The 25,000-nt window shown below is 41.4% G+C and overlaps 1 protein-coding gene across 6 annotated transcripts in view; it reads left to right on the top strand.

The window, feature by feature from the left end:
• Positions 1-25,000, top strand: part of MAPKAP1 (MAPK associated protein 1) — a 236,432-nt gene that overhangs the window by 165,216 nt on the left and 46,216 nt on the right. For 5 of the 6 annotated variants that reach the window (XR_014140160.1, XM_081803593.1, XM_081803590.1 and 2 more), the window contains exon 8: positions 10,135-10,242. The exons of the other annotated variant lie outside the window; for it this stretch is intronic. Coding sequence is in view for 4 of the 5 variants with exons in the window: in XM_081803593.1 (XP_081659719.1) it covers positions 10,135-10,242 (108 nt within the window). In the remaining variant the exon portion in view is untranslated. The remainder of the gene's footprint in view (positions 1-10,134; positions 10,243-25,000) is intronic. 6 annotated transcript variants of the gene reach the window in all.

Raw genomic sequence — 25,000 nt, 5'->3', positions numbered from 1 at the left:
CTTAGTTTATTTTTTTAACAGCTACATAACATTCCAGTGTACAGATATACCGTAATTTATCTAATCGTTTCCTGCTGGAGAATATTTAGACTGTGCAATTTTTGATTTTAAAACAGTGCTGCAGTGAACATCTTTGAACATACATCATTGTGTACTTGGAGTAATGCTTCTCAGGATAGATTCCTTTGTTGGGTCAAGAGTCAAGGTTGTTCAATTTAAAATGCCACCTTGTTGAAGTCATTCTATTGAACAAAGATTATTGAGCACCTACAAAGAGCCTGTTGCTGTGCTGGAGCTCTGGGAATAGAGAGTTGGTTTTATTAAAAAGCCCCTCCACCCTCATCTTCAAAGATTTGTAGGAGTTGGGGGGAAACAATGACAAATAGACAGAAATGCTTCTAATCCAGTGTGCTCAATACACTGAGAGAAGCAAGGCCCCAAGGAAGTTGCAATGAAAGAGCTCTTGATTCTGACAGGGATTCGGGCAGAGCTGCAGAGAGGAGGGGAGATGCCAAAAGGTGTGCCTCCCTACTCCTCCCAAGAGCCCATCTGTGAGACTGGGTATTCAAGAAGAAATTTGTTCTAAAGAATTATGATGCTCCTGCATTTTCTCCTACACAAAGAAGGAAATCTCGGCTGTACGCCCTTTCCTTTCCTCCTCTTGGCACTTTCTGATTGATGATTGGAAATGATGGCAATACATAAACTATTTTTCTTTTTATTTTATGACCTGGTAATAGTAGTAACATATTTCCAGTAAGTGTTTTCTATCGCAATAAAAAAGTTGTAACAAGACTAGAAATGGGTATAGTTAAACCCTAAAGAAATCATACTTTCAGAACTGTGGATTGAGGCAGTAACTCTGTAAATCATTTAACTTAGAAAAAGGTCCCCCTCCACCCTGAAAAACTCAGGGCAAGCAGCCGGTGTTTACTTTAAGTGCCCATCGGATAGGTGCCTGCTGTGGGGGCTGGGGGAGCCCTCAGTTTTGAGCCCCATAAGACCAACTACTCTCTCTCTTCCCACCTCGTTTCCCACCCAACACCTTTACTCCTTTCTGAGCCAGTAAATCATCTCAACCTTATAATTCTTTTTTTCAACCCCCAAATCAAGAAGATTATAGCATGCTCTTTCTGGAATACGGCCTAATAGTGTGGTTAAGAGCTTAGGCTCTGGAATCACACACCTGGATTCTTGTCCTGGCCACACTGTGGACACATGACTTAACCACTCCACATTTTTTTTTTCTCCTCTGTAAAATGAGGATTGTAATGGGGCCTCCCTCAGAGAGTTTTATGATTCAGAGTGCTAATGCATGTAAAGTGCTTTGTTAAGGGCCAGGAAAGTCCTCAGTGTCACTCACTGTTGTATAAAAAAAGGGTAAGTTGATGATTTTGTTAAATTTGCATAGCAGTATAACAATCAACATTTATTGAGTGTTTATTATGTCGTAGGCATCGTGTTACACATAATCTTTGCGGTTACTCCACAAAGGTTTAGATCAGCTAATGTGCCCAGGTCACATAGCTTGTAAAAAAGCCAATATTTTAATCAAGGTCTTCCTGACTCCAAAACCATTGTCTAACTACCGCATGTCCGCCTTCTAGGATTAGATACTCAGTGGGAGCAGAGATGGTAAAACTAGTCAAAACTACTCAAAAATAGTTCTGTCTTACACAGTCATTCATGGCATCCTTTGGCTAATAAAGATTTTGGAGCAGATAGTGTTGAGAAACTATGCTCTAGGAGCTCCAGGGCCAGGCAAAAAAAGAGGCATTTCCTTTCCCTAATTGTAGACAGTGCAGCCTGCTCCTCAGCTGATCCTTGCCTAGGCCCTGTTACTCTTAAGAGAATGAATGTCTGCTTTCTCTGTTTGTCTGGTATCCTTAACATGCTCTAAGAATTAGGCCTTTCCCAGCCTTTGTCTTTAATTTCTGATTCTAGCTGACACCTTCATTAATGGTCCAGTACAAGCTTTCTGTCAACTTGAAAACTACTGTGTAAAAGTGGTTTTGCTGTCCTATCAATAATGGTCATAATTTCCCCAATACTCTCATCAGCAGTGAATTGAGTCTTGCAGCAAAGAAATGGAAACCCCAGTGCAGTGGTTTTAAAGTGATTTGTCTTGTAGACGGCGTCTTATTTCAGTAAAATCAGGTCAGTGCAGCACTGCTGGGTCAGATATAAGTCTGATACAAATTACTTGGAGGAAATTGATCATTTGAACGTTAGGTTATTTTTAGCTACTGTAGCTTTTTAATATCTCTTTTTTTTCTTTATTTACATCTGTTTTAATAAACTTTAACCATCATCATCAGGCAAATTAAATGTCTTCTCAATTTCAGCCAAGCCTGTGATGATAGGAAAGAATACCATCTCCCCACCAGGAAGGCAGGAGCCTTCCCTGCACGGTTTTGGGGTTGGCCACAGTTCTGGCCTTGTTTAAACACTTAAGCCCACTCCTCCTCATCCTCTAGCCACCCCCGTTCTGGGGTTTGTTTATTGCACAGACTAGCCCCTTGACCAGTCTGTTCTTCATTGCTATTGAAAGTTAATGGGGGCAAAATTGCATTCCCAAACATTTGAACCTGAAGTGGCCAGGGCCGAACTTAGTTGATCTCTGGTGATCGGTTCAATTTAGTTACGATTTTTTGCCATTAGGCTGCGGCTGAATGATGGTGATTTGGTTGAGGCCAAATGTCTGAAGAAAATTGGCTCTCTGATAAGAGTGCTGTTATCAGAGGGGGCTCCCTTCTCATTTACATTTAGATGAGTATTGATTATTTATTTACTCAGAGAAGTGAGATTCGTTTCCAATCTTATCTTTCTCGTCTCTGCTTGTCAGCAGAAAGAGAGATAGAGCTCCTGACATCAGGCCAAGATAACAGCACTTTGTAGTAAAGATAAAAGTTGGAATGGGCCTTTTTCTAGTCTTGACTGAAAGGATAAGTTTTTAAAAATTAGAACTGATGGGTCATGCTTTCAAAACCTTTCCTGAAGGTTTTGCAGTTTAACTAGGCAGGAGAATTGGTTTATTGGAACAGCCTTGGTCTTCTTTTGTAATAGGAATTGTATTTAATTTGATTATATTCGGCTGTTTCACTGAGAGCAAATTGTGTATTGGCTCAGAAGAGGCTGAAGTGTGACCTTATTGTCATGTCAGCTTGTTCCTTTTTTATTATTTAAATTCCAAATTATCCAATCTGAGCCTCAGAGGGAGTATAAGCTACAGTGGCTATCACTTGAATATAATTCAGTGCTTACATTAAGATCAAGCAGAAAATGATTATAGTCTCCCCTAGAGGAAGAGTTATAAGCGATGGCACTGACGCTGAATGCAGACATTTCAGAATAGCTGATGTTGGGTCTGAGCTCTGATATTGACAGCATCAGCGTGTCAGTGGTGGCTTTGGCTCAGTGAGGAACTCAGGATTCCGCCAGCCCCTGCCATAGAGCAGGCAAGGCTTGGCACGGTTTGCCTTGAATGGGCCTCCCTGCCACCAGTCTCCTCCAACCCATTGTCCACAGTGCCACCAGAAGAATCTTACCACAGTGTAAGGCTGATTATGTCACTTCCCTGCTCTGTTAGCATCTGTTACTCACAGACCTTGACCAACAGTCTGGACCAAGCACCCCAACCCACTTCCCCTCGCAGCCCAACAGAACTGAGACCTTTTCCACACTGAATTTCTCTTGGTCTGTGTGGGCTCTTTAGTACCTCCTTGCTTTTGGACATCGTATTCCCTCTGTAGAAATGCAGTATTTCCCCTGCTTCACTGGCTCTGAGTCCTCCTTCAAGCCTGTGCTCAGATGTTTCCACCTCGGGGTAGAGGAAGTTCACTGTTTGCCTTTTCTGTGTTTCCACGGCACCTTATCTAGCCCTACCGAACAGGAGCACTGACTTGGGCCCTTTGGATAATATCTCCTCCTGTGTGTCCTGCCACCTCCCCCAGCTCACTTGAGGGCAGGAATCACTGGTTATTCATCACAGTGGCTGGGTCATTGTTGATGCTCAGGATACGTTTGTTGTGTGGATGTCTGGATGGCATTGTAACATTGCCTGTCCTTTGATATTGGTGCTACCCCAGTTGGCTGCATGACCTTTACTCATCATTCTCAGACTATATTTGTTGAGCCTGAGCCTAGGGAACCTTAGGGATCCTGGCTGCTGAACAAGTCTCTAATCTTATAACTTAAAAGCAAGCTTGTTTAAATAGATATGCCCCCTCTCCCACCCTGCACCCCTACCTTGGACACACATGAGAAAGGATGTGACAGCTGTTTTGATGCCAGCATTCCCTGCCATCGTGTATCTTCCCTTAATGGGGCTGTTAGCCCGTTGGGACTCTTGACTTAGGGGTCTGCCTGCACCTCATCTCAGCCGGCTCTGTTCCAGCCCGTACTAGCAATAGTAGGTGCCGTCACTGAGCACTGTGCTGAAGGAGTCAAGGATTGTCTCATTTCATCTTAACGGCAGCCTTCTGAGGGAGGTTCTGTTATCCTCATTTTACAGATGAGAAAATACGCAGAGGCTAAGTAACTTCCCCAGAATGCATTCTGGCCCTGTCACTCCCTGAAAGGGTGCAAACACCTGGAGTTTTCTGCTCGGAATCCAGCCTTTCCTATTACTGGCTCATACTGCATCTTTTTCTGGCTACAAGAAGCTCTTTCAGATTAAAGCAGCTCTTGAAGCTGGTGAATGGAAAACGATTGACATGAAGGCACGTCCATGGAAGTATTCAACCTTTGACTTCATCATTTTTCTTCAGACAGGTGGTCCTCAAACTTGTTCCGGTGCTCAGCAATAACAGTGATAGCTTAATTCATTTATATCTCACTTCAATCCAAAGAGCATTTGGAATATATACATCCTTATAATAGGATGAAAATACATGAACTGAAAGACAACATGAAAGGAAAAGGAAAATAAAGATCCAGAGGATTAATTGTCACAGAAATGTGTGCCCAGTCAGCACAGTTGGATCACATGTTTAGTGCTGAGCTTCCTCACAGGCAAAGGAGAAAGGGAAACTATCAGTTAGTTTACAAGATTTATGTTAAACTATCTAAAGATACAAAAGAGCAAACCAGTTGCTCCGAGAAAGTGCAGCTTTTTCCTGAGAGTGAGGTCTGAAGGAAGTTTCTCCGAAACTTCAGAAAGAAGATGCAGAGTGATTGAGGCAATGGTCTCTCTCTTTGGGCTTCTACATTTGCTTCCCACTGGATTTCAACTCTCAGCTGGCTCTAAGCTGTTAAGGAACTGTGTGCTAAAACCTTTGATGTTTCAGTCAAGGATTGAAGGGATAGAGGAAGCTGGACTGACCATGTATGTATCCACTATCCAGCAGATACTTCAGATTTTCTTTGAAACTTATGTGCTGCGATGTTTGCCTCGGGTTTACAAAATCCTATAAAAATCCTGCCTGGGTATTATAACTTGGATCACTCCCAAAGTGCCCAGAGCACCATTTTGTTCCTAGACCATCCGGTGACATGGCATTACTGCAATAAATACATCATTGGAATGCCCAGATAGGTTTTCCTGTCGCTGCCCAGTAACTGCTTCCCAGAATCTTCCTTTTGTGTCCACATCTACTGCGAAGTAGAGGGCGTGTGGCTTCATGCGCAGCTGTGACATTTTAAAACCTTTTTCTAAAGGTGGATGTTGCCTTGAGAACTATGTTCTGTTCAGTGTGAAGGAGACTTTTATCTTTTATATAATCATTTCCTTGGCAAAAATATATTAATAGAAACTGACCTCACAGCTTGTCTTTTTAAAGTGATTTTGGCTGCTATGTTTTCTTTTCTCCCATGTTAGCTGCCTGAAAATTAAGCATTTGATAGAAACTATAGGTTGATAGATCTAGTAGGTCTGGGTTGTCATAATCTTGATTATCATCACCAGACGTTATATTAAGAACTTGCTATGAGGGAGGTGGTATGATTTGTACATATTACAGAGTGCAGGCTGGGGCAGCCTGGCTATGAATCCTCATTCCACCATTTCCTACGGAACCTTGAACCCGTTATTTAGCCTTTGTAAGTCCCAGTTTCTTCCTGCATGAAATGGAATTCATATTCTTTACATGCTAGGGTGACAAATCAGATGATCTGAATAAAAGGCCTAGCACAGTACCTGGCACACAGTAGTAGGCCCTACCATGTTAGGATCTCTCAGTATTGTTATAGTCCCGTGACGAGGCTGTGGTGGATAGCTGACACTTACGTAACACTATTAATGTATCAGATACTGTTCTAACTGCTTTGCAGCTATTAACTCATCAAATCCTCAGATAGGCCTATGAGGTATTATTATCCCCATTTTACAGATGAAGAAACTGAAAGAGATTGAGTTGCCCCAAAATCATACAGCTAAGTTGATCATCCAGGACTAGAGCGAGGCAATCTGGCCCCAAGTCCATGCCCTTAACCACCAGGTTATATTGCTTCTCATACATACCCTGCCTCTCATTACATTATGTGGCCTGAAGTTATCCATCTGACTTTTTCAGGGAAAAATGTGTGCAACAGTCTTTCTGTGTGATCTATTTTATCCACTGGGCAAGAATTAGGAGTGAAGTTGATATTTGTAAGAGGCAGTTTTCCATTTGGGTTTTGATCTCAAGTCCAGCTTAGCCACCCTGTCTTCCCCAAAGTTAAGACCCATCAGTCCTTTGCTAAGCTCAGAAATGGGTTTCCACGTTGGTCTTTAGCTTTTATGGAAGAACAGGGGGAGTACCCAGGACAGAAAATGACACTGAAAATTTCAATTAATGACAAAACTGGGCACACATAAGAATATTGTTAAGGAAAGATAAGAGGGAGAGGGCCTTCCTGGATGGATGGAAAAATAAGGTGATCTGTCTTCATAAGGACCCAGGATATAGCCATTGGACAGGATATTTAGTATGTATGGATTTCATTAAAATGAATTTTTTCAGATCATTTTCATTTTGAATTTATAGAAACCACAAGTTAAGTGATTCAGAACCCAAATGAAACTACAAATCTACAAAAATCTATACTTATGGTATAAACTATGGCCTCTTTATAATTGGCCAGTAATTTATATTTGCTAGAGGAAGAAAGGTTTAAAACACAGAGGCTTTAGAGCCTAAGACCCTTGGGTTTTATTTCCCCTGTCCTACTTCCTACCTTTGTGATCTTGGCCAAGTTACTTCACCCTGCCAACCTTTAGGGTCCCAATCTGTGAAATGGGAATGATAATATCTGCCTCTTAGAGTTGTTGTGAGCATACACTAGGGTAACATGTAGAATGCTTGGCATATAATGGCCATTCAGTAAGTGAGAGTCATCATCATATTAGGCTTCAAGGAGAAAATCCTAAAGCTACTTTCATGAAACAAACTATTTTAATAGAAATATCTGCAAGACCCAAGAAACAAGAGAGTGAATGTTGAATGATGGCAGTTAGGGCTTTGAGAGTGGTGCAGGGGCTCATCATGTTTAAGGACAAGGAACCCTTCCTCATACTCCCTGCCTCCCCTGGTTACCCTCATCGTGTTTCCTAGGCAGCCACAGAGACTGGAAGGAAAGAGTGCAAAGGAGACCAGCCTGATATACACCCCGATGCAGCCAGGCCTTGGCTCCCAGAGATCAGGAAAGTGGTGGCTTATTTAGAGTCCAGCTGTCAGGTAGGCAGACAGCTTGAGAAGCCCAGCCCCCTGTACACTGTGCTCAGAGTCAGACTAAGCAAGCCTAGGTTGTAGGGTTCCTTAAGATGCAAATAGCGATCTACATAAACAGGTAAATGTCTTGTTTTGATTAAATGATCACATGTGAAAGACCCATTACAGAAGCTACAATGTGAGATAATTATGGTATCCTCAGAAAAATGGCATAGTAATAGAAATCAGGGACTTGTAAGTATATATGATGTATTTTAAATTATAAAAGTAGCCTTTATTTATTATAGGAAATGTGAAAAGTACAGAAAAACACTAAGGAAAAATAAAAATGCTCATTATCCCACCATCCAGTATAAGCACTATTCACATATTGGAAATAACCTTGCGGTCTTTTTTTCCCCTGGACTTTACACATATTTTGTCACAATTACAATCTTCCTACATGTATTGTGTTATGATTTGCTGGTTTTTCATAAAGTAGCATACTGTAAACATGTTTTATAAACATGTTATAATTTGCTGGTTTTTCATAAAGTAGCATACTGTAAACATGTATTTTTGCAGCATCACTTTTGATATCTTTATGGTTTTTCATAATATTTTGTTTAACCAGTCCCCTGTTGTTATATTTAGGGTGTTCCCAAATTTTGGCCATCATAAAAAAGTGCACTATTATAGCTAAACTTTGTAGCCAATTTCCCTGTAAATTCATAGAAGTGGATGTCAGTGTCTGGCACACTGTGTTGCTGGGAGGTACTGGGGGTGGGCAGTCCAAGATAGTTTAACAGGCCAGTGTCTTAGCAGCTCTCTAGGTTCAGCGGTGACTCCCTTCCCCTCATGGGCTTGAAGAGGCCCATAGCTATGAAAGGTGGGTGCTGGGAGGGGAAAGGAAGGAAAGGAGAGGGTACATAGGAATCTACTCACCAGTTAAGTTTTCTGAAAGTTCAGCTGGGCACGATTTTTCTGTGATTACTTTCCCCCAGTGAGTGTGGAGGGATCAGCAATCAGCAGCAAACATGCCTGGTAATTGAAAATGTCAGTGATAGGTGACAGACATCGGAGACCTTTATTTGCTAAATATTTTTGAAATGAAAATTTAACTGTATATAATGTTGAAATACAGTACCCTCATGACCTGAACATAGTGTATTAGAGTTTATGTGAATTGTGTAGGTTTCTGAGTATGTATTTGTGTAAACAGATAAGTGTTTTGAACATTGTTGACTTAGTAAAAGTTTAAGAGCTACAAGTAGTGTACAAAAGACTCAATGTGTGTAAGAACTCTGAGACTTGCTAATGACATACCAGTTAGAGAAAAGATAGACTATCCCATGAAACTGACATGACACGACAGTGCTCTCGATGAACGTAGTACATACAGGAGGAGAATGACATGGAGGAGGTGAGTGAAATGCTTCCAACTAGTGAAGTAGTACTGGATGTGAATAACAACAAGTTGACAACAGCTGAAGAACATATCTAAAAATATGTGTTCCGCCTGGGAGCCCCGAAGGCCTCTTATGCTTTCCTCAGATCTCTTACACCTCCCCTCTGTCTGACCAAACACGCCTTTCATAGTCAAAATAATAAGACAGTTTCTTACACCTCTAATCTTTTCAATAACCATTAACAACAGGAGCAGTCTTTTGAATCTGATCATTGGACCTGTTAGGTGTTATCTGAGAACAAGATTGTCATTTGGCTTGACAAAGAAATACATGAATAAATGTATAAAATGCCCCAGTGTTTTATTAAGATCTGCCAGAACCCCCTGTGTGACACAGGCTAGCTAGTATTCCTGGTTTTCAGTATTATTGAACCCGTGTCTTTGTGTTTTCATGAATGTTTCAACAAAAACATGAATCAGCAGCTACTGTCTATTACCATAACCCAGAAATCGAGAGATTTTTTTTTTTACCTCACCTGTGTTTTAAATTTTTAAAAAATTTTGGGCTGTCGTCATATTAGAGTTCTAAACATACTTTATTCCTGCTTGTAATTGATTATTCATTATTATATAATGATTATTAATAAGTATTTCTATAGGAGTGCTTCCTATGAGGCAGGTGCCTTACTAAGTATTTTTCCTGTATCATCTGTAATCTTCACAATAATCCTTAAAGTATAAGTATCCCCCCATTACATATTAGGAAACAGAGGCTTGGAGAGGGTAGGTTATTTGCTCATATCTGAGAAACCGTGTAGCCATGTTGTGATCCAAGTCAGGCCAGCTCAAAAGCCATCTACCTCTCACCTTGTTTGGGGGAGCTGAGCAAAAACGGAGCTGATAATAGAACAAACGGAGCTGTAAAACCTTGTGGAAAAAACCCCAAACTCTTCCATCTTGGATAGCTAGACCCCCTCAGACAGACTTCAGCAGTTTGCCTAATGCTTTATCAGCTTTTCGCCAGTATGTGGTGTTTTTTCAATGTTAAATTCATTGTTTCAGACTTCCTCCCCTCCTCCTGCCCCTTTGATCTTCCAGGCCCTCAGTACCGCCTGGAGAAGCAGAGCGAGCCCAATGTCGCCGTGGACCTGGAGAGCACTTTGGAGAGCCAGAGCGCATGGGAGTTCTGCTTGGTCCGAGAGAACAGTACGTTGGCCTCCTCGCTCCATGCCCGCTTTGTCCGTTGCAAACATGCTTAGGAGTCCTGTGTTTGGGAACACTCACTGGTCTGGCTTCTCTAGGCAGATTTGAAATGACTTTGTTTTCCAAGGCAGATCTCAGCCTTTGTGCCAAAAGTGTGTGCCAAAGTGAAATGATTGATTTTACGCATTTTGGTAAAAAGTCTGCATCCTGTTTAGCACTGTGTGATTAATATTTTTCTGTTAAGCTGTATCTTCCTAAGTTAGGAGCAGCCCTGGAAACAGCTTAGAAATAAATATGAGGCCTTTTCTGAGGCAAAGACTATTTTGTATATAAAACAACTGGCCCTGTCAGTATCACTGCTCAGACTTCTAGTTTTAGAAAATTCTGTTTGCATACTCCTTAGTAGGAGGCAGTGTAGTGGTTCCTAGAGCTATGCTGTAAGCCTTTTTGAAACTTCAGTTCATTTCTTCTTCAGTTTCCGTGTTGTGAATCTTTACCACTCCCTCCTCTATAGTCCCACTGATTCAAGGGACAAGGACGTGAAAACTGAGATTATGGCAGCCAACTCTTGCTGTCATTCCTGCTTTGGGTCATTTACACAGGCTATTTCTTCTGCAAGGAACACGCTTTCCCCCACTCCAGTTAGCTGTTTCTCATCTTTTGTCTCATTCAAATGTCACATCTTCAAAGAGGCCACCTGTGATACCCCCACCTCCCTCACCTAAACCTGATCCGTTCCTCACTTGGGTACCCTATTCTATTCTGTCATAGAACATACTACTTTTTCTTCATTAGATATATTTCTGCTTATAATTATATATTTTTCTCAGTGATCATTTCATGTCTTATCTCCCCCACTAGGTTGTCAGGTCTGTGAGAGTATCCTTGACCCATAAAGGTTGTCCCTCATTATTTCAGCAAATATTCACTCATCATCCACTACAAGCCAGTACTGAAGGAGCTTAGTAAGTATAGATTGAATGAGTGAATGAATGGCAATTTTTAGTCACTGACCCTCTAAGCAAGACCAGCTTGCTATTCACTGACCAAGGGCCCTGACAGCCTCTGCTGGAGAGGCATGCACAAATTTCATCAGGATGGTGAAACATGATCTTTGCATTTAGCAACAGATTCTCAAAGGCAGAAGGTTGGTATCCCCATAGTCGGCAGCCAGTTATAAGTATCTTATATAAATATACAAGGAAATAAAAATCAATTGGATTCCCAAGTGGTATAAAAATTCAAATAAGTAGTAAACAAAAAATGTTTATCCCTATCAACAATATAAGATAAAAACATTTTAAAGCAACAGTGGAATACTTTTCACCTGTCAGATAAGCTGGGTATTTAAAAAAGAGTCCTTATTGTGGGGGAGAAATAGGCTTATTCAAACACCAGTGACTAGTGCAAGTTAATGTAACTGCAAAAGTATCAAGGGACCTAAAAATGTTTTCCCCAGCATTTCTGCTTTTGAATATCTGTCTTAAGGAGAAAAAAAATCTGAAATGCGATAAATATATATGTATAATGATAGTTGTAAGATATTTATATTATCTAACACTAGAGGACTAGTTAGATAACTTAAGGTATATCCCTATATTGGAAAATTGTGCAGAGCACATCACCTTTTGGTAAAGGCAGACCAAGTAATTTGAACAAATTCTCCCACTGAAGGTAACTTAAAAAGCTGATTAAAATACACAAATCATCACCCTAAAGTCATCAGAAAGCACAAGATAGAAAATAATTAATGGCCTATATGTGGGAGAAGATTGAACCAAAAGAACTAAGATCAATACCTAGGAACAATTTTACCCTGACATCATCTGAGGTTTGAGGGCTGCTGTATTTAAAGGAAATTTCATAGCATTCAAATTCATATATTACAAATGAAGAAAGTCCCAAAAAGTAACAAGCTAAGCATTCAGCTCAAAAAATTAGAAAAGAAACCAAATAAAGAAACATCAAGAGAATAAAAGGAAGGAAGCAATAGAAAGAGCATAAATTAAGGAAGTAGATTTAGGGACATGAAAAACAAAAATTAGTTCTTGGAAAACATTAATAAATTACTAAACCACTGATGAAATAGATCAAAGACAAGGAAGAGAAATAACAGAAACAAATGGTAGTAAAATAAAAAGGAATTATACTTTTATTATCAAGGATCTGCAGTTATTAAACAGGTAATATGAAATTATTTTGAAAACCTCCATACCAAAAATCATGAAAATGTAGATGAAAAGGACAAATTCCTTAAAAAAAAAAAAAGTCAACTTACCAAAATTGACACAAGAAGAAATAGAAAACTTGAGTATACCCATAACTATTTTGAAAATTGAGTTCACAATTAAAAACCTTCCCACAAAGAAAAATCAGGCCCAGATGATTTCACTGGCTAGTTGTACCAAACACCTAAGGAAGAAATAACTCCAGTCTTACATCAGCTGTTCCAAAGAATAGAAAAAGAAGTGACATTCTCCAATTCATTTTAAGAGACTATCTTAGTCTTGTTACCAAACCCTAATAAAGACTATGCAACACAGAAAATTTAAATAGATACAAATATCCTAAACAAAATATTAAACTGAATCCAGTATTATATTAAGGGAATAATATAGCAGTCCCAAGTTGGGTTTATTCAGAAGAGTACAAGGTTAGTGTGACATTAGGAAAACCCAGTCAAGGGGTGCCTGGATAGCTCAGTCGGTTGAGCATCCCGACTCTTGATCACGACTCAGGTCTTGATCTCATAGTTGTGAGTTCAAGCCACGCACTGGGCATGGCGCCTACTTTAAAAAAAAAAAAAAAAACAGTCAAGATAATTTGCCACAGTAACAGGTCAAAAGGATAATCATCTCAGGAGATGTAGAATGTTATTCAGCTCTTATAAGTTGTGTTTACCGAGAGTTTTCACAATGGGAGAAATAACTTTTGGTGTAATATTAAGGAGGAAAAATATCAAGGATACAAAATAACACATATGGACTAATATCTACTATGTAAAAACAAACCAAAAAGAGTAGAAGGAAAATGACAAAATATTAATAGTGGTTGTCTCTGGTTGACAAGATTCTGGGTAATTAATTTTCCTTCCTCTTTATACTTTACTTATAGTTTCCAGAGTTTCTATAATGAACATGCATGACTTTCTAAGAAGTAAAGAAGCAATAAAGTTGAGTTCACACAGATAAAGATTACATAAAAGAGTAGCTCTTGGGGCACCTGGGTGACTCAGTCAGTTAAGTGTCTGCCTTCGGCTCAGGTCATGATCCAGGGACCTGGGATTGAGCCCCGCATCGGGCTCTCTCTTCATCAGGGAGTCTGTATCTCCCTCTCCCTCTGCCCCTCCCCCCTGCTCGTGCTTTTTCTCTCATGCTCTTTCTCTCTTTGTCAAATAAATCTTAAAAATAAATAAATAAAAACGAGTAGCTCTTAGTTTAACAATCCTTATGACACTTGAGATCTAAAACCATGTATAGGGGCGCCTGGGTGGCTCAGTCGGTTAAGCGACTGCCTTCAGCTCAGGTCATGATCCTGGAGTCCCGGGATCGAGTCCCGCATCGGGCTCCCTGCTCGGCAGGGAGTCTGCTTCTCCCTCTGACCCTCCCCCCTCTTGTGCTCTGTCTCTAAAATAAATAAATAAAATCTTTAAAAAAAATAAAAATAAAAAAAATAAAACCATGTATAGTATTACACCATGGCACACCAAAGGGAGAATTATAACAACACACCCCTTTGTAACTTGCTTATCTGTTTTTGTTTTTGGTTTTTTTGCCTGATTTAAGTGGGTAATCCCTCCCTCCCTGTCATTTTCTTTCATTCTTTAAAGAATTCCAGTTGTCTCACTCTGAGTTAAAATCATTATATTCGTGGGGCGCCTGGGTGGCTCAGTCGTTAAGCATCTGCCTTTGGCTCAGGTCATGGTCCGAGGGTCCTGGGATCAAGCCCCGCATCGGGCTCCCTGCTCCGCGGGAAGCCTGCTTCTCCCTCTCCCACTCCCCCTGCTTGTGTTCCCTCTCTCGCTGTGTCTGTCTCTGTCAAGTAAATAAATAAAATCTTTAAAAATAAATAAAAAATAAAATCATTGTATTCGTAAAAGAAGCCCTTACCAGCATTTACAAAGGGCACAAGGCAGTCAGTGGTTTGGAATCAGTGGAATATTATAACTAATATTCGTAAAATGGAAGTAAATTATAAAAGCTGTTTATTCCTTTTCTAGAGAAGGTTTTTTAATATTTTGTTTAATTTTAAGTAGAAATTCCATTGAAACAAATACTATTCTCCCACAGCTACATATTAAGAAGTTGGATTGAGACAAAATATTTCAGAATAGAATTTTTTGTTTGTTTGTTTCTATTGGTATGTTTGATCAGGACAGGCTTGCTGTCCATAAAGCCGTTTTAGTGGTGAACTAAATTATGAGCGTCTATCATGCAGTGTTTAAGAGACTGTGCTATTGAGCCAAATTACCTCGGTTCACATTCTGGCCGTGTCGCTTACTGGGTGTGGGACCCTGGACAACTTACTTAACCTCTCTTGGGTAGTTTATCTGCCTTCATAAGGTTGACGGGATTCAGTAAGTTTTAATAATCATAAAGCTCTTAGAATGGTGCCTGGCACATAATAAACACTCAATAAATGTTAATTATAATTAATAGATAAAACAGCATTCTGTGGCTGACAGAGCAGATGGGCACAGATGTGGAGGTCTGGAATCATAGACCTGTCAGGGCCCTCAAGGAGATGTGTGATGGGGGGAGGAACTGATACAGAATGGAGGGAGGAAGGGGAGTGGAGAGCAGGCAAGTCTGTAAGTCTGTGTCATAAGACCAGAGAACTTAGAAGCAGGGTACTTGGGTGCCTGGGTGGCTCAGTTGTTAAGCGTCTGCCTTCGGCTCAGGTCATGATCCCAGGGTCCTGGGATCGAGCCCCACATCTGGCTCCCTGCTCAGCGGGGAGCCTGCTTCTCCCTCTCCCACTCCCCCTGCTTGTGTTCCCTCTCTCGCTGTCTCTCTCTCTCTCTCTCCATCAAATAAATAAATAAAATCTTAAAAAAAAAAAAAAAAAAGCAGGGTACTTTCCACTCTTTGTTGTCCCAGAAGAGATGTATACATGTATACCTTATAAGTAAAACCATTTGATTGAGCATACTGCCACAAGGGTTGATATAAGCCTTTCCGTTTTTCTTCCAAGGAGGGATGGTCATAACTTTTTATACCAACCACATCAAAAGGTGTTTTATAAATTACTTATTTAGGCCTTCTATTGTAAATACACGTTGTGCTAGACATTTTGCAAACGCTCTCTTATAATTTTCACAACTACCCTAACAAGATACCTTTCTGATTGTGGAGAGACGTTGTGACTTGTGCAAAGTTAGCTAGCCAGTGATAGAACCAGAATTCTAGGTCAGCTGTCTGATTCCAAAGCCCACCCTGAGATTGTTGATAAAATAAACTAAATCTTCAGTCCTAAGAATTGTGATGACAATTGTCTTACACACTATGAGAGAGAAGCTTGCTAATGAAGCTGATATGACAAGAGTTTCTGCCTGGGGACTGAGAGTTAACATTTGTGCTTGGATCTTGGCCTAAAAAGGAAAATGACAAGCCAAAGTCCTTGAGCTTTCCAGTTTGGATTCTTGTCTGATAATCTACTATATCCTTCAGCCAACTGTCTGCCAGAAGCTGGAATAAGACCAGAAGGAGGCATGGAGTACATTATGGAGAGGATGTAACGGTAGAAGACTTCCATTCTTGTCCAAGCATCTATATAAATCCTGGCACCTAACTGAGCCTCACTTTCCTTTTGTGCCAAATGTTGCCAGTGACCTTTTCTCTTACCCACTGATCATATGTAGGTAGCCCACCCAGGTCCTTAGAAGAAAAATGCAGCACGAACCAACTTATTCTTTGCACAACGTTAAGAGAGAAACTCGGGAATTTTCCGTCATCAGGAAAGCAGGCCTGAAATTAAACTGGCTTCATGGAATACCAACAAAATGTCAGGCACTGTCTCTTTACTGTCTGATCACTCAAGAGTCTGTCCTTGTCGCGTAGGGCTTTAAAAGTTATGCCTCCGCAGCCTCTAACGTCAGGCCAATCAGGTCATTTCTCTGAGCCTCAGTTTCCTCTGTAAATGGAGGTGGTTGAATCTATTTCACAAGGGTTTTTTGAGGATTAAATGAGATACAAGTTCTGTCATTGTAATGAGCTTTTAGGCCACTGTGCTCATCATCTTTATTTTATAGAAGAAACTGAGGCTTAAGGGGGTGATTTGCACGTGATCGCATGAATAATAATTGGGGGTGGGAAGCTGGAAAACTGTATCTTCTGTCCAGTAATTCTAATGCAACAGTTGAATCTGATTATTTTATTTTCCTTTTTTTTTTTTTTAAAGATTTTATTTATTCATCTGAGACACAGAGATACAGAGAGAGAGAGCATGAGCAGGGAGAGAGGCAGAGGGAGAGGGAGAAGCAGGCTCCTCACTGACTGAGCCAGGAGCCCAATGTGGGGCTCGATCCCAGGACCCTAGGATCATGACCTGAGCCGAAGGCAGACGCTTAACCATCTGAGCCACCCAGGCACCCCTGATTATTTTATTTTCTAAGTAGAAGTTGCCATACAAAGAGGCTTCGGTTGTTCTCTAGATGTCAGGTCAACCTCCTTTGACCTCCTTTCCTTTTCGAGGAGATCTTCCATTATTTCAATGACTGAGATCCTCAGTTTCCTTAATTTAAAGCTATCCTGAGGAAGGCCTCAGCTCAAGGTGGACAGTCACCTAGATAAGTGGACTGTGGGAGGGGAGAGTATCTCTGGCTCTCAGTCTGTGGGAGGCCTCTTCCAGCTCCTTTAGATTCCCCTTGAAGACCAGAGGAGGAGGCAGCTTCCTGTACTCAGGAAGTACTTACCTCAGTCTGATCACTGATTCCACTGGATGGATTGACCCATCCCCCCACTCTGGACTGTGACCACCCCCACCCCTCCCCAGGGCAGGGACCATCTGGGTGCCTGTGGCCAGGTATGGTTCATTACCCTGGAAAGAGTGAGCCTCCCAAGTCCCTGGCATCAGCAGGCTTCTCACTAGGGCTCCAGGGGACAAGTACGTGATAGCTTTTAAATACAATTTGGGATTTGGATGAGCATCCACACCCATATGTTTCTTCATGGATGTACTTGGGCTCCCCCCCACCACTGTGGCCTCCCACCCCCCAGTACTACTAAATAAAAAGGAAGGCAGGAAGCAACCATAGGCAGTGAATGACTCTTTGCTAATCCCGATGTATTTCTAGTTCCTCTTCACGGTGCTTATTCATAGTGGGCTGATCCCTCCTTCTGTGTGTGCTCTGTCCCAGCCCTGGAGACTCCCTGGTGGTTCCATTTGGCTTCTGGAGGCATTCTTCAGCTACAGATTACTAATGTCTCCAATTTCTATCATGTGACTTAAATACCAAGGCTTTAAGCCTCTTTTATTATATAGCACAATATATATATTATATGGCATATAAATGCAAAAGAAAATGTGATCGTGCAAATAAACTCTATTTACAAATAGAAATGACCTGTGGTCTTCATGGTTTGAATTTTAGGTTGAATTACTACCAAAAGCCAGTTATGTGTCTGACTTTGGGGGTGGGGGGAAGTGTTCACTATAAGGAATTTTTGTACAGGTGAAGGTTTTTTCCATATAGTTATGGGTAACAGCTCCCTGCATTGCTGCATGCTAACAGAATTTAAATGAAACAGAAACATTGTCCCCGATGTAAGAATACCTGTGTGTTTGCGCCTCTTGCTTTCTGGTTAATGTGGACTGGTTGGTAATGTGTTGTAGTGGACAAAGCAAGGTGTTTGCAGGCACTGTGTAACCTTAGGCAAGTCCTCTGTGAACTTCATTTTCCCATCTGTAAAATGTGATGGTAATCCCTATCCTGTAGGGCTGTTAGGAGGATTAAATGAGATTGTGTGTACTAAGAGCGCATAGTGATGTGTATGCACAGTGCAAGTGTTGACCAAGCCCAGTATGTGTCTGTCTGTGTGCCTGAGACACAGGACACACACCTCTGCCCAGACACCACAGCTAGTCTGTGCATGTGTGTGGTGGCCTTTTCTCTCTCTGTTATTCCTGTTTTCCCACTAGCTCTTAGACTTCCCACAAGCCCCTTTTGGCAATGGCCAGCACCAAGGGTGGGTGGTACCTTGGCCAAAACCAGTGCTGACCTGTACCAGAGACAAACTTGTACCCTGTCCACACCTACTTCTTCAGTAATGAATGTCTGAACTGTACTCTGTGGGCTGGAAAATTCCACATGAATTGCATCTTTCGCTCTCCCCCTTTCTTGAAAGTTCCCCCCTTTTCATTTTATCATTAGGTAGTAATTAGTATTCAAGGGAAATTGGTCTTAATATATTGAAATTGGTTAAGTGCATTTAGACCTGTACCACAGCCAATGTCTTATTGGAAAATGTAATTGGGGACTCTGTGTATGTAATTAATTGAATTACAATTAAGAACTTTCATTAAGCAATACACTGGTACATTAGAGCAGTAAGGAAACATGTTTGACGAGCCACAAACCCTGTATGGGCTCTAAGTGAGGGCACAGGGATTTGCATCCCTCTGGTAGGCTCCTGGCCCCAGAATCCACCCTGCAGCCCCTGACTAATGGTTTGGTAATGCATCAGGTGACATTTCGTCAGTGATTCCCTGATGGGAGGTAGGGTACTTCTAGCTTGTGTGCCCTCAGTCTCTGACTCCAGAGTCAGAGAAAGAGAGACAGAGATGCCTCAGTGTTGATCATATATTACAGTTCTTAGATATTTTGTCATGTAAATTGTCAAAAATGCCCAGGCTCCTTTTACTGTGTTTTCAACAGTAACAAAGATACAGTGGAGGAAGAGAAAATGATGGGAATTCTGTCATCAACCTAACTTCTGAGCAAACCCATAATGAACCAATGGTCCAGACCCTTGGATGGTCATGCTTTATCCTCTGAAAGGATAAAGCACACATGGGTTTATTCATCCCCTAACATTGATGTTGTCCCCCTCTAGGCCAGTCACTGTGCTTAGAGGGTAGAGAGGAGCCCCATACCGTGGAGCCCAAGCTGTGATAGGTGCTACAAAGGGTATAAAAGAGTATCTAGCAGGTGACTGGAGCTGGTGAGAGGAGGAGAAAGCTTTCTTGAGGAAGAAGAGAAAGGAATTAAGTCAGTTAGTAAGGGAAGAATGTTCCAGTCCAAGGGACTGCTCATCTGAAGGCCTTGAGAAGGAGCTTGACCTGTTTGAGAATGAATGAATGAAGTGGAGTGAAATGAGCAAGGGTGAGAGTGCTGGAAGTTAAGACTGAGGGATGCACAGCATCTAGAAAGCAGAGCCTAAAGGCCCTGGTTCCGTGTTCTGCTCTTTTTAGAAATTCTACAAACCGGAAACTTTCTTTCTGATCACCTCATAAAACAAGATTACCCTGATTTATTGAGGGTCTGAATTCTCCCTGTGGAAAGGCTCTGACTCCAAGAGTTTAATCACTTAGGCCCTGACAGCAAGGATCCCTACCCTGGTTGTAGCATGGAACATTCAGCGAAGGGCATATCCTACTGTGTGATCCTGACGGCTTTGGCGAGATTACTGCAGAGGGCCTGCATGCGCGCATGTGTGTGTTATAGTATATCACCTATTGATTAGTTTTTAGAGACCAGCAAAAATGACTAGTAGCCAAAGGGAAGTGTTTAATAGAAGAGAAGTTTGAGGCTTATGAGGCTTTAGGGACTTAAAAGGCCTTTGGAAAAAAAAGATGTGATGGATGTAGAAAGCAAAGGGAGAGTTTTTCTCCTTGACTCACTTATGCAGCCAGCTTTGAGTCTTACAGAAAGAATGAAGAGAGTTAGGTTTTATCCCTGATTCTTTGTTCTGGCAAGGCCAGGCATGATTGTGTTCTCCTTAGATGCTGTTATGGACCATGGATTTGGACACTCAAGCCCATCTAAGGAACATTTTTACCCAAAGGGCTATGTGGTGATTAAGGGCACATTTTTGGAATTAGACAGACGTGGGTTCAGTTCCTAGCTCCAGCCTTTGCTACTTGTACGGCTGTTCTAGCAGGGTGACATTCTAAGCCTCATTTTTCTCCCCTATAAAAAGGGGATAATAATGTGCAACAAAAGGGCATTGGGAAAATTAAATGAGATAGCATATCTAAAGTGCTGAGCATGGTGTCTGGCATATGGTAAACACTCAGTAAATGTTAGCTGCTCTTGTAGTTGTTGTTGAAGCAGGATCCCAGTCTGGCGGGTTGTCCAAATGGAAAACTAGGAATGGTGTATTAGGTTCTATTAACCAAGATAAATAGAGGGATGATGTATGAACTTGGGTACTGTTATGGTTAACCTGTGTTGCATCAAACTTCATTCATGCCACCAACAGCGTTTATTGAATATCTGCTATGTGCTCTGTAGGATAGAATGTTCCTGCCCTCAAAGGAGCTCATTGTCTGGAAGGGGAGAACAGATGTTTATCACACTTATCATTAGAGCCTTCAGAACTACAGGGTTTCAGGAGAGGGATCAGGGAAGATTCTAGACTAGACCTTGAAGTGTATACATTTTAAAGAGTGGGGAGGACATCCTGGCCAAATGGTATAACCTGAGCAAAGTCCAGTTTAGCTGAAGCAGGGATTGTTCTATGTGGGGAATAGCAATAAGGTGTCAAGATAGAGCAGGGCAGGGGTGCCTGGCTGGCTCAATCGATGGAGCATGTGACTCTTGATCTCTGGGTTGTGAGTTCAAGCCCCATGTTGGGGGAGAAAAAAAGAGTAGGGCAGAAGATGGTTTATTTCCTCTTCATTTACTTATTTATTTATTTTTAGATTTATTTTTTGAGACATGGGGGAGGGGGAGCGTGCCCATGGTGGGGTGGGGTGGGGTAGGGAGGACAGAGGGAGAAGGAGAGAGAATCCTCAGGCAGACTCCCTGCTCAGAATGGAGCCTGATGTGGGTCTCGATCCCAGGACCTGAGATCATGACCTGAGCTGAAATCAGGAGTCATCCCTTAACCAGCTAAGCCACGTAAGTGCCCCTATTTCCTCTTCACTTAGTTGGTTATTTGTACAGCAGTATTTTACTCTGTGCCAGGCCCTGGCATGGATACTGGATACTGTCTCTGCCTTTGAAGAATTTATCCCCCTCCACCTCTGGACCATTTTATTTTCCACTATTCCCCTTCACACACTCTTTGCTCCAACCCAGTGCAGACACTTGCTGTTCCCTATATATGTGCTCACATTTTATGGATTTCATGTTTTTCCCATACTACTCCCTCTGTGGACTGCCTGTCCCCTTTCCATCATCTGGGAATCCTGCCATCCTCCTGTGTTCTTGAAGCACTCGCATAGTCCCACAGCTGTGGTGGGTGCTGGGTGACTATTTGTGAACCTGCTAGGATCAGTCAACCTCATCATCGAGCTATAGAGCATTTAAAGGGGAGGATGTAACAAAGGCCATTGTCTTCTGGTTGAGTTCTAGAGTTAGCATAGATCTTTTTGGAGAAGGGAGATTGAAGTTGCTTTAACTTAGAACTAGATTCAAGCTTTTTGACTTGGTCTAAGACTTACTGAACCATAAAATGAAGTTTGAAGTCCTGTGTAGTTTCTATCTATGAACAAAGGCATCTGCCGGTAGCATACAGTGAGTTCATCTGAGCTTTGATTTAATGATTAGCGCCCATTTGTCTGAAAGGAGGTCCCATATGTACCTCTAAGTGTCTCCCTCAGTTTTCAGTGAAATCACATATACAAAAACACTTTTTAAACGTAAAACAGTATTAGTTACAATTAGCCTTGATCCAGTCACCTGACGGCAAGTCTGTTACTCTTGTAACGTATATCCAGGATTTCTGTTTGTGTTTGTTGTCAGGTATGTAGCCAACGCAGCTGTAACTGCACTTTTACATCTCATCATGATTGTCCAAGTGGACATCCAGGCACGGCATAAGAACCAATAAAGGCAGTGGCTCTGAAGCTTCTTGTCTTAGACCTCTTTACGCTCTTTAAAATTATTGAGGACCCCAAAGAGCTATTGTTTATTGGGTTATATCAACTTATTAGGAATAAAAACAGAAAATTTTAAATATTTATGAATTCATTAAAGAGTAATAATAAATCCATTACATGTTAACAAATTTTTATGAAAAATACCTGTATTTTCTTTTGTTTTGTTTTCCATTTTCTTTCTCTGAAGAGCGTTTATTTTTGTTCCATCAGGAAGATAAATTATTGACTGATCACCTGAACCAGTGGGCACTGTTTTATATATGCTTTTGCAAATTTCTACAATGTCTGGCTTTATAGAAAGCATCTTGATTTTCATATCTACTGCATTCAGTCTGCTATAGTATATTGTTTCAGTTGTCCTAACATAGATATGTGGTTGGAAAAGGTAGGAGTATTTCAATAGCCTTTTCAGAGAATAGTGGATATTAATTTTCATTAATATACCGAAACTCAAGTGATTCTTTTTTTAAAAAAGATTGATTGATTGATTGATTGATTGATTTTTAAAGCTTTTATTTATTTATTTGACAGAGAGAGACACAGCAAGAGTAGGAACACAAGCAGGGGGGAGTGGGAGAGGGAGAAGCAGGCTTCCCGCGGAGCAGGGAGCCCGATGCGGGGCTCCATCCCAGGACCCTGGGATCACGACCTGAGCCGCAGGCAGACGCTTAACAACTGAGCCACCCAGGCGCCCCTCAAGTGATTGATTTTTAAAGATTTGTTGCAATGTGGAATCAGAACCCTATCAGTGAACTTAACACATTTGTTTTTACTTTGTAAGATAATAGGCATGAAAAGGGCGAATGATGTCTTACTGTTAATATTGTGAAAATATTATTGAGATTATGGACCCCCAGAATGGTTCTTGGGGATCACCCCTCCAGTGGGTCCTGGACTGTACTTTGAGAACCACTGATTCAGAGTTTACAGTTACCACCTACCCAGGCTGTCTCCTTGTTGCTGCCTGTAGGAAGGTGGTGAGGCGGGAGGGGAAGGAGACGCACAGCAGAAGGAAGGTGGACTCGAGTTCAACAGATTTGTCCCAGCTCTGCCTCTTCCCAAAAATGGAATCTTGGGCAAGGTTTTGACCCACTCTTAACCCTTGATGTCAGAGTTACGATTTGAACCGACGTCTCTGAACTCTATGTTCCAGGTTCTTTCCAATTAAGTCCCAAGGCCACTTCCCAGCCCTTGGCGCACTCAGCACCTCCTCTTTCTTTCCTTTCCTTCCTTTCCTGCAGACCCTAGATGTTGCCTGCCTCTCCTTCCCTCTACCCGCTCTTGCTCCAGCCTGGTTTTGCCATTAAGATAGGTGCCATTCCTGTTTCCTCCTTTCTACCTCTTTCCTCTAGATAGCTAGGCTCCATTCCCTCTTAGATTTTGTCCCACAAACCTTTACAAATTGCAAATGGGCTCTCTGTCATTCTTCCAGAGCCTGGTGTCAGACCATCTGAGCGCACTGGTGCTCAAGTCACTTTTAGGTCCCACCCCAAAATTTGATCTATCACAATACATCTTTGAGTTATTGCAGCTCGAGCGTTTTGACACGATACATTATGGTAATCCATGGCACATAGAGACATTAACACTCCCGACTTTGACAAAATACATTGTGAAGTCTTTGAAGGCACCATTACAATTTATCTTGTCATTCAGGAGGAGACCCAGTTCAGCATTAATGTAGATGAACACAGTGTGGCTTTTGTTTCATTTAATTGCTTGTGACCTTTTTAATTGCTCATTTAACAAAATACCAAAGGGTTATGTTTCAATTAAATTAACACTTTGGGAGTGGTTTTTTTAATATGTTTATTTCTAAGACATTCTGGTTTTCTCTCTCTTTTTTTTTTTTTTGACTTTGAGTAGATAAAAATGTCTTCTCTTGAACAGAAGTGGGTTTTTAAATGTGAAGTTGCTTTTTGTAATAATTTTAACATGCAAATGGTGTAGTGCTGATATATGGTTGGGTTCATTCCTTTCTGGAAGGATACAAACAGTAAAAGTATACATGCAAAGTCTTTGAACTTTTCTCCTCCAAAAACATGCTTTTGGTATAATGCTCTGCTTCGATATAAAGTCTGTTGCATGCACCATTTATTGGGTACTTATCTCTGCCTTGTACTCTTTTCTTTGTGTTCCTAATAGCAAGTCTGTAAGCTCCTAAAGATCAGGAACCCTGCCTTATCCTCACCAGTGTGCCTTCATAGTCTAGCATCCTGCTGGTATGGGGAGAGTCGTTGCAGGTTATATGGGTGACTGATCTATACACACACACATGCCCCCTCCAAGCAATGGCACTCCTAAGCCTACTTGGAAAAATGGCTGTGTAACTCCGAGACCAGTTCATCAGATGACCTGCTTGGGGGTGGGCAGCATGTACTGGAGGCGAGCACAGAGATCTTCCTTCCTTTCCTATTCTCCCAGGTGCTGTTGCCCTTTTAATCACAAAAGCAAACACGCCGCTTGTCATCTGGGGCAAGGCTCAGAATTTACCCAAGTATGAGGGGAGGCTTAAATCCTCAAATGGGATATGAATTTACACTGTTGGAGAGTAGAAGGTCAATGCAAGAAGCATTAGTGTGTTGAGCCAGCTCCAGCTATGTAAGTCTTGAACAAAATTAATATAAGGAAATTGACAAGCCTTGCTGGTTATTCCATAGCTTTAAGACCTCTACTAAAATCCTATCATCTCATCTGCCCATTATTAACATTTCAG

Source organism: Leptonychotes weddellii, chromosome 14 (assembly GCF_054177405.1).
Source record: "Leptonychotes weddellii isolate Sample4059 chromosome 14, ASM5417740v2, whole genome shotgun sequence".
Taxonomy (NCBI): Eukaryota; Metazoa; Chordata; class Mammalia; order Carnivora; family Phocidae; genus Leptonychotes; species Leptonychotes weddellii.
The sequence above is the reverse complement of the archived record's forward strand: the minus strand, read 5'-3'. Positions and strand labels throughout refer to the sequence as shown.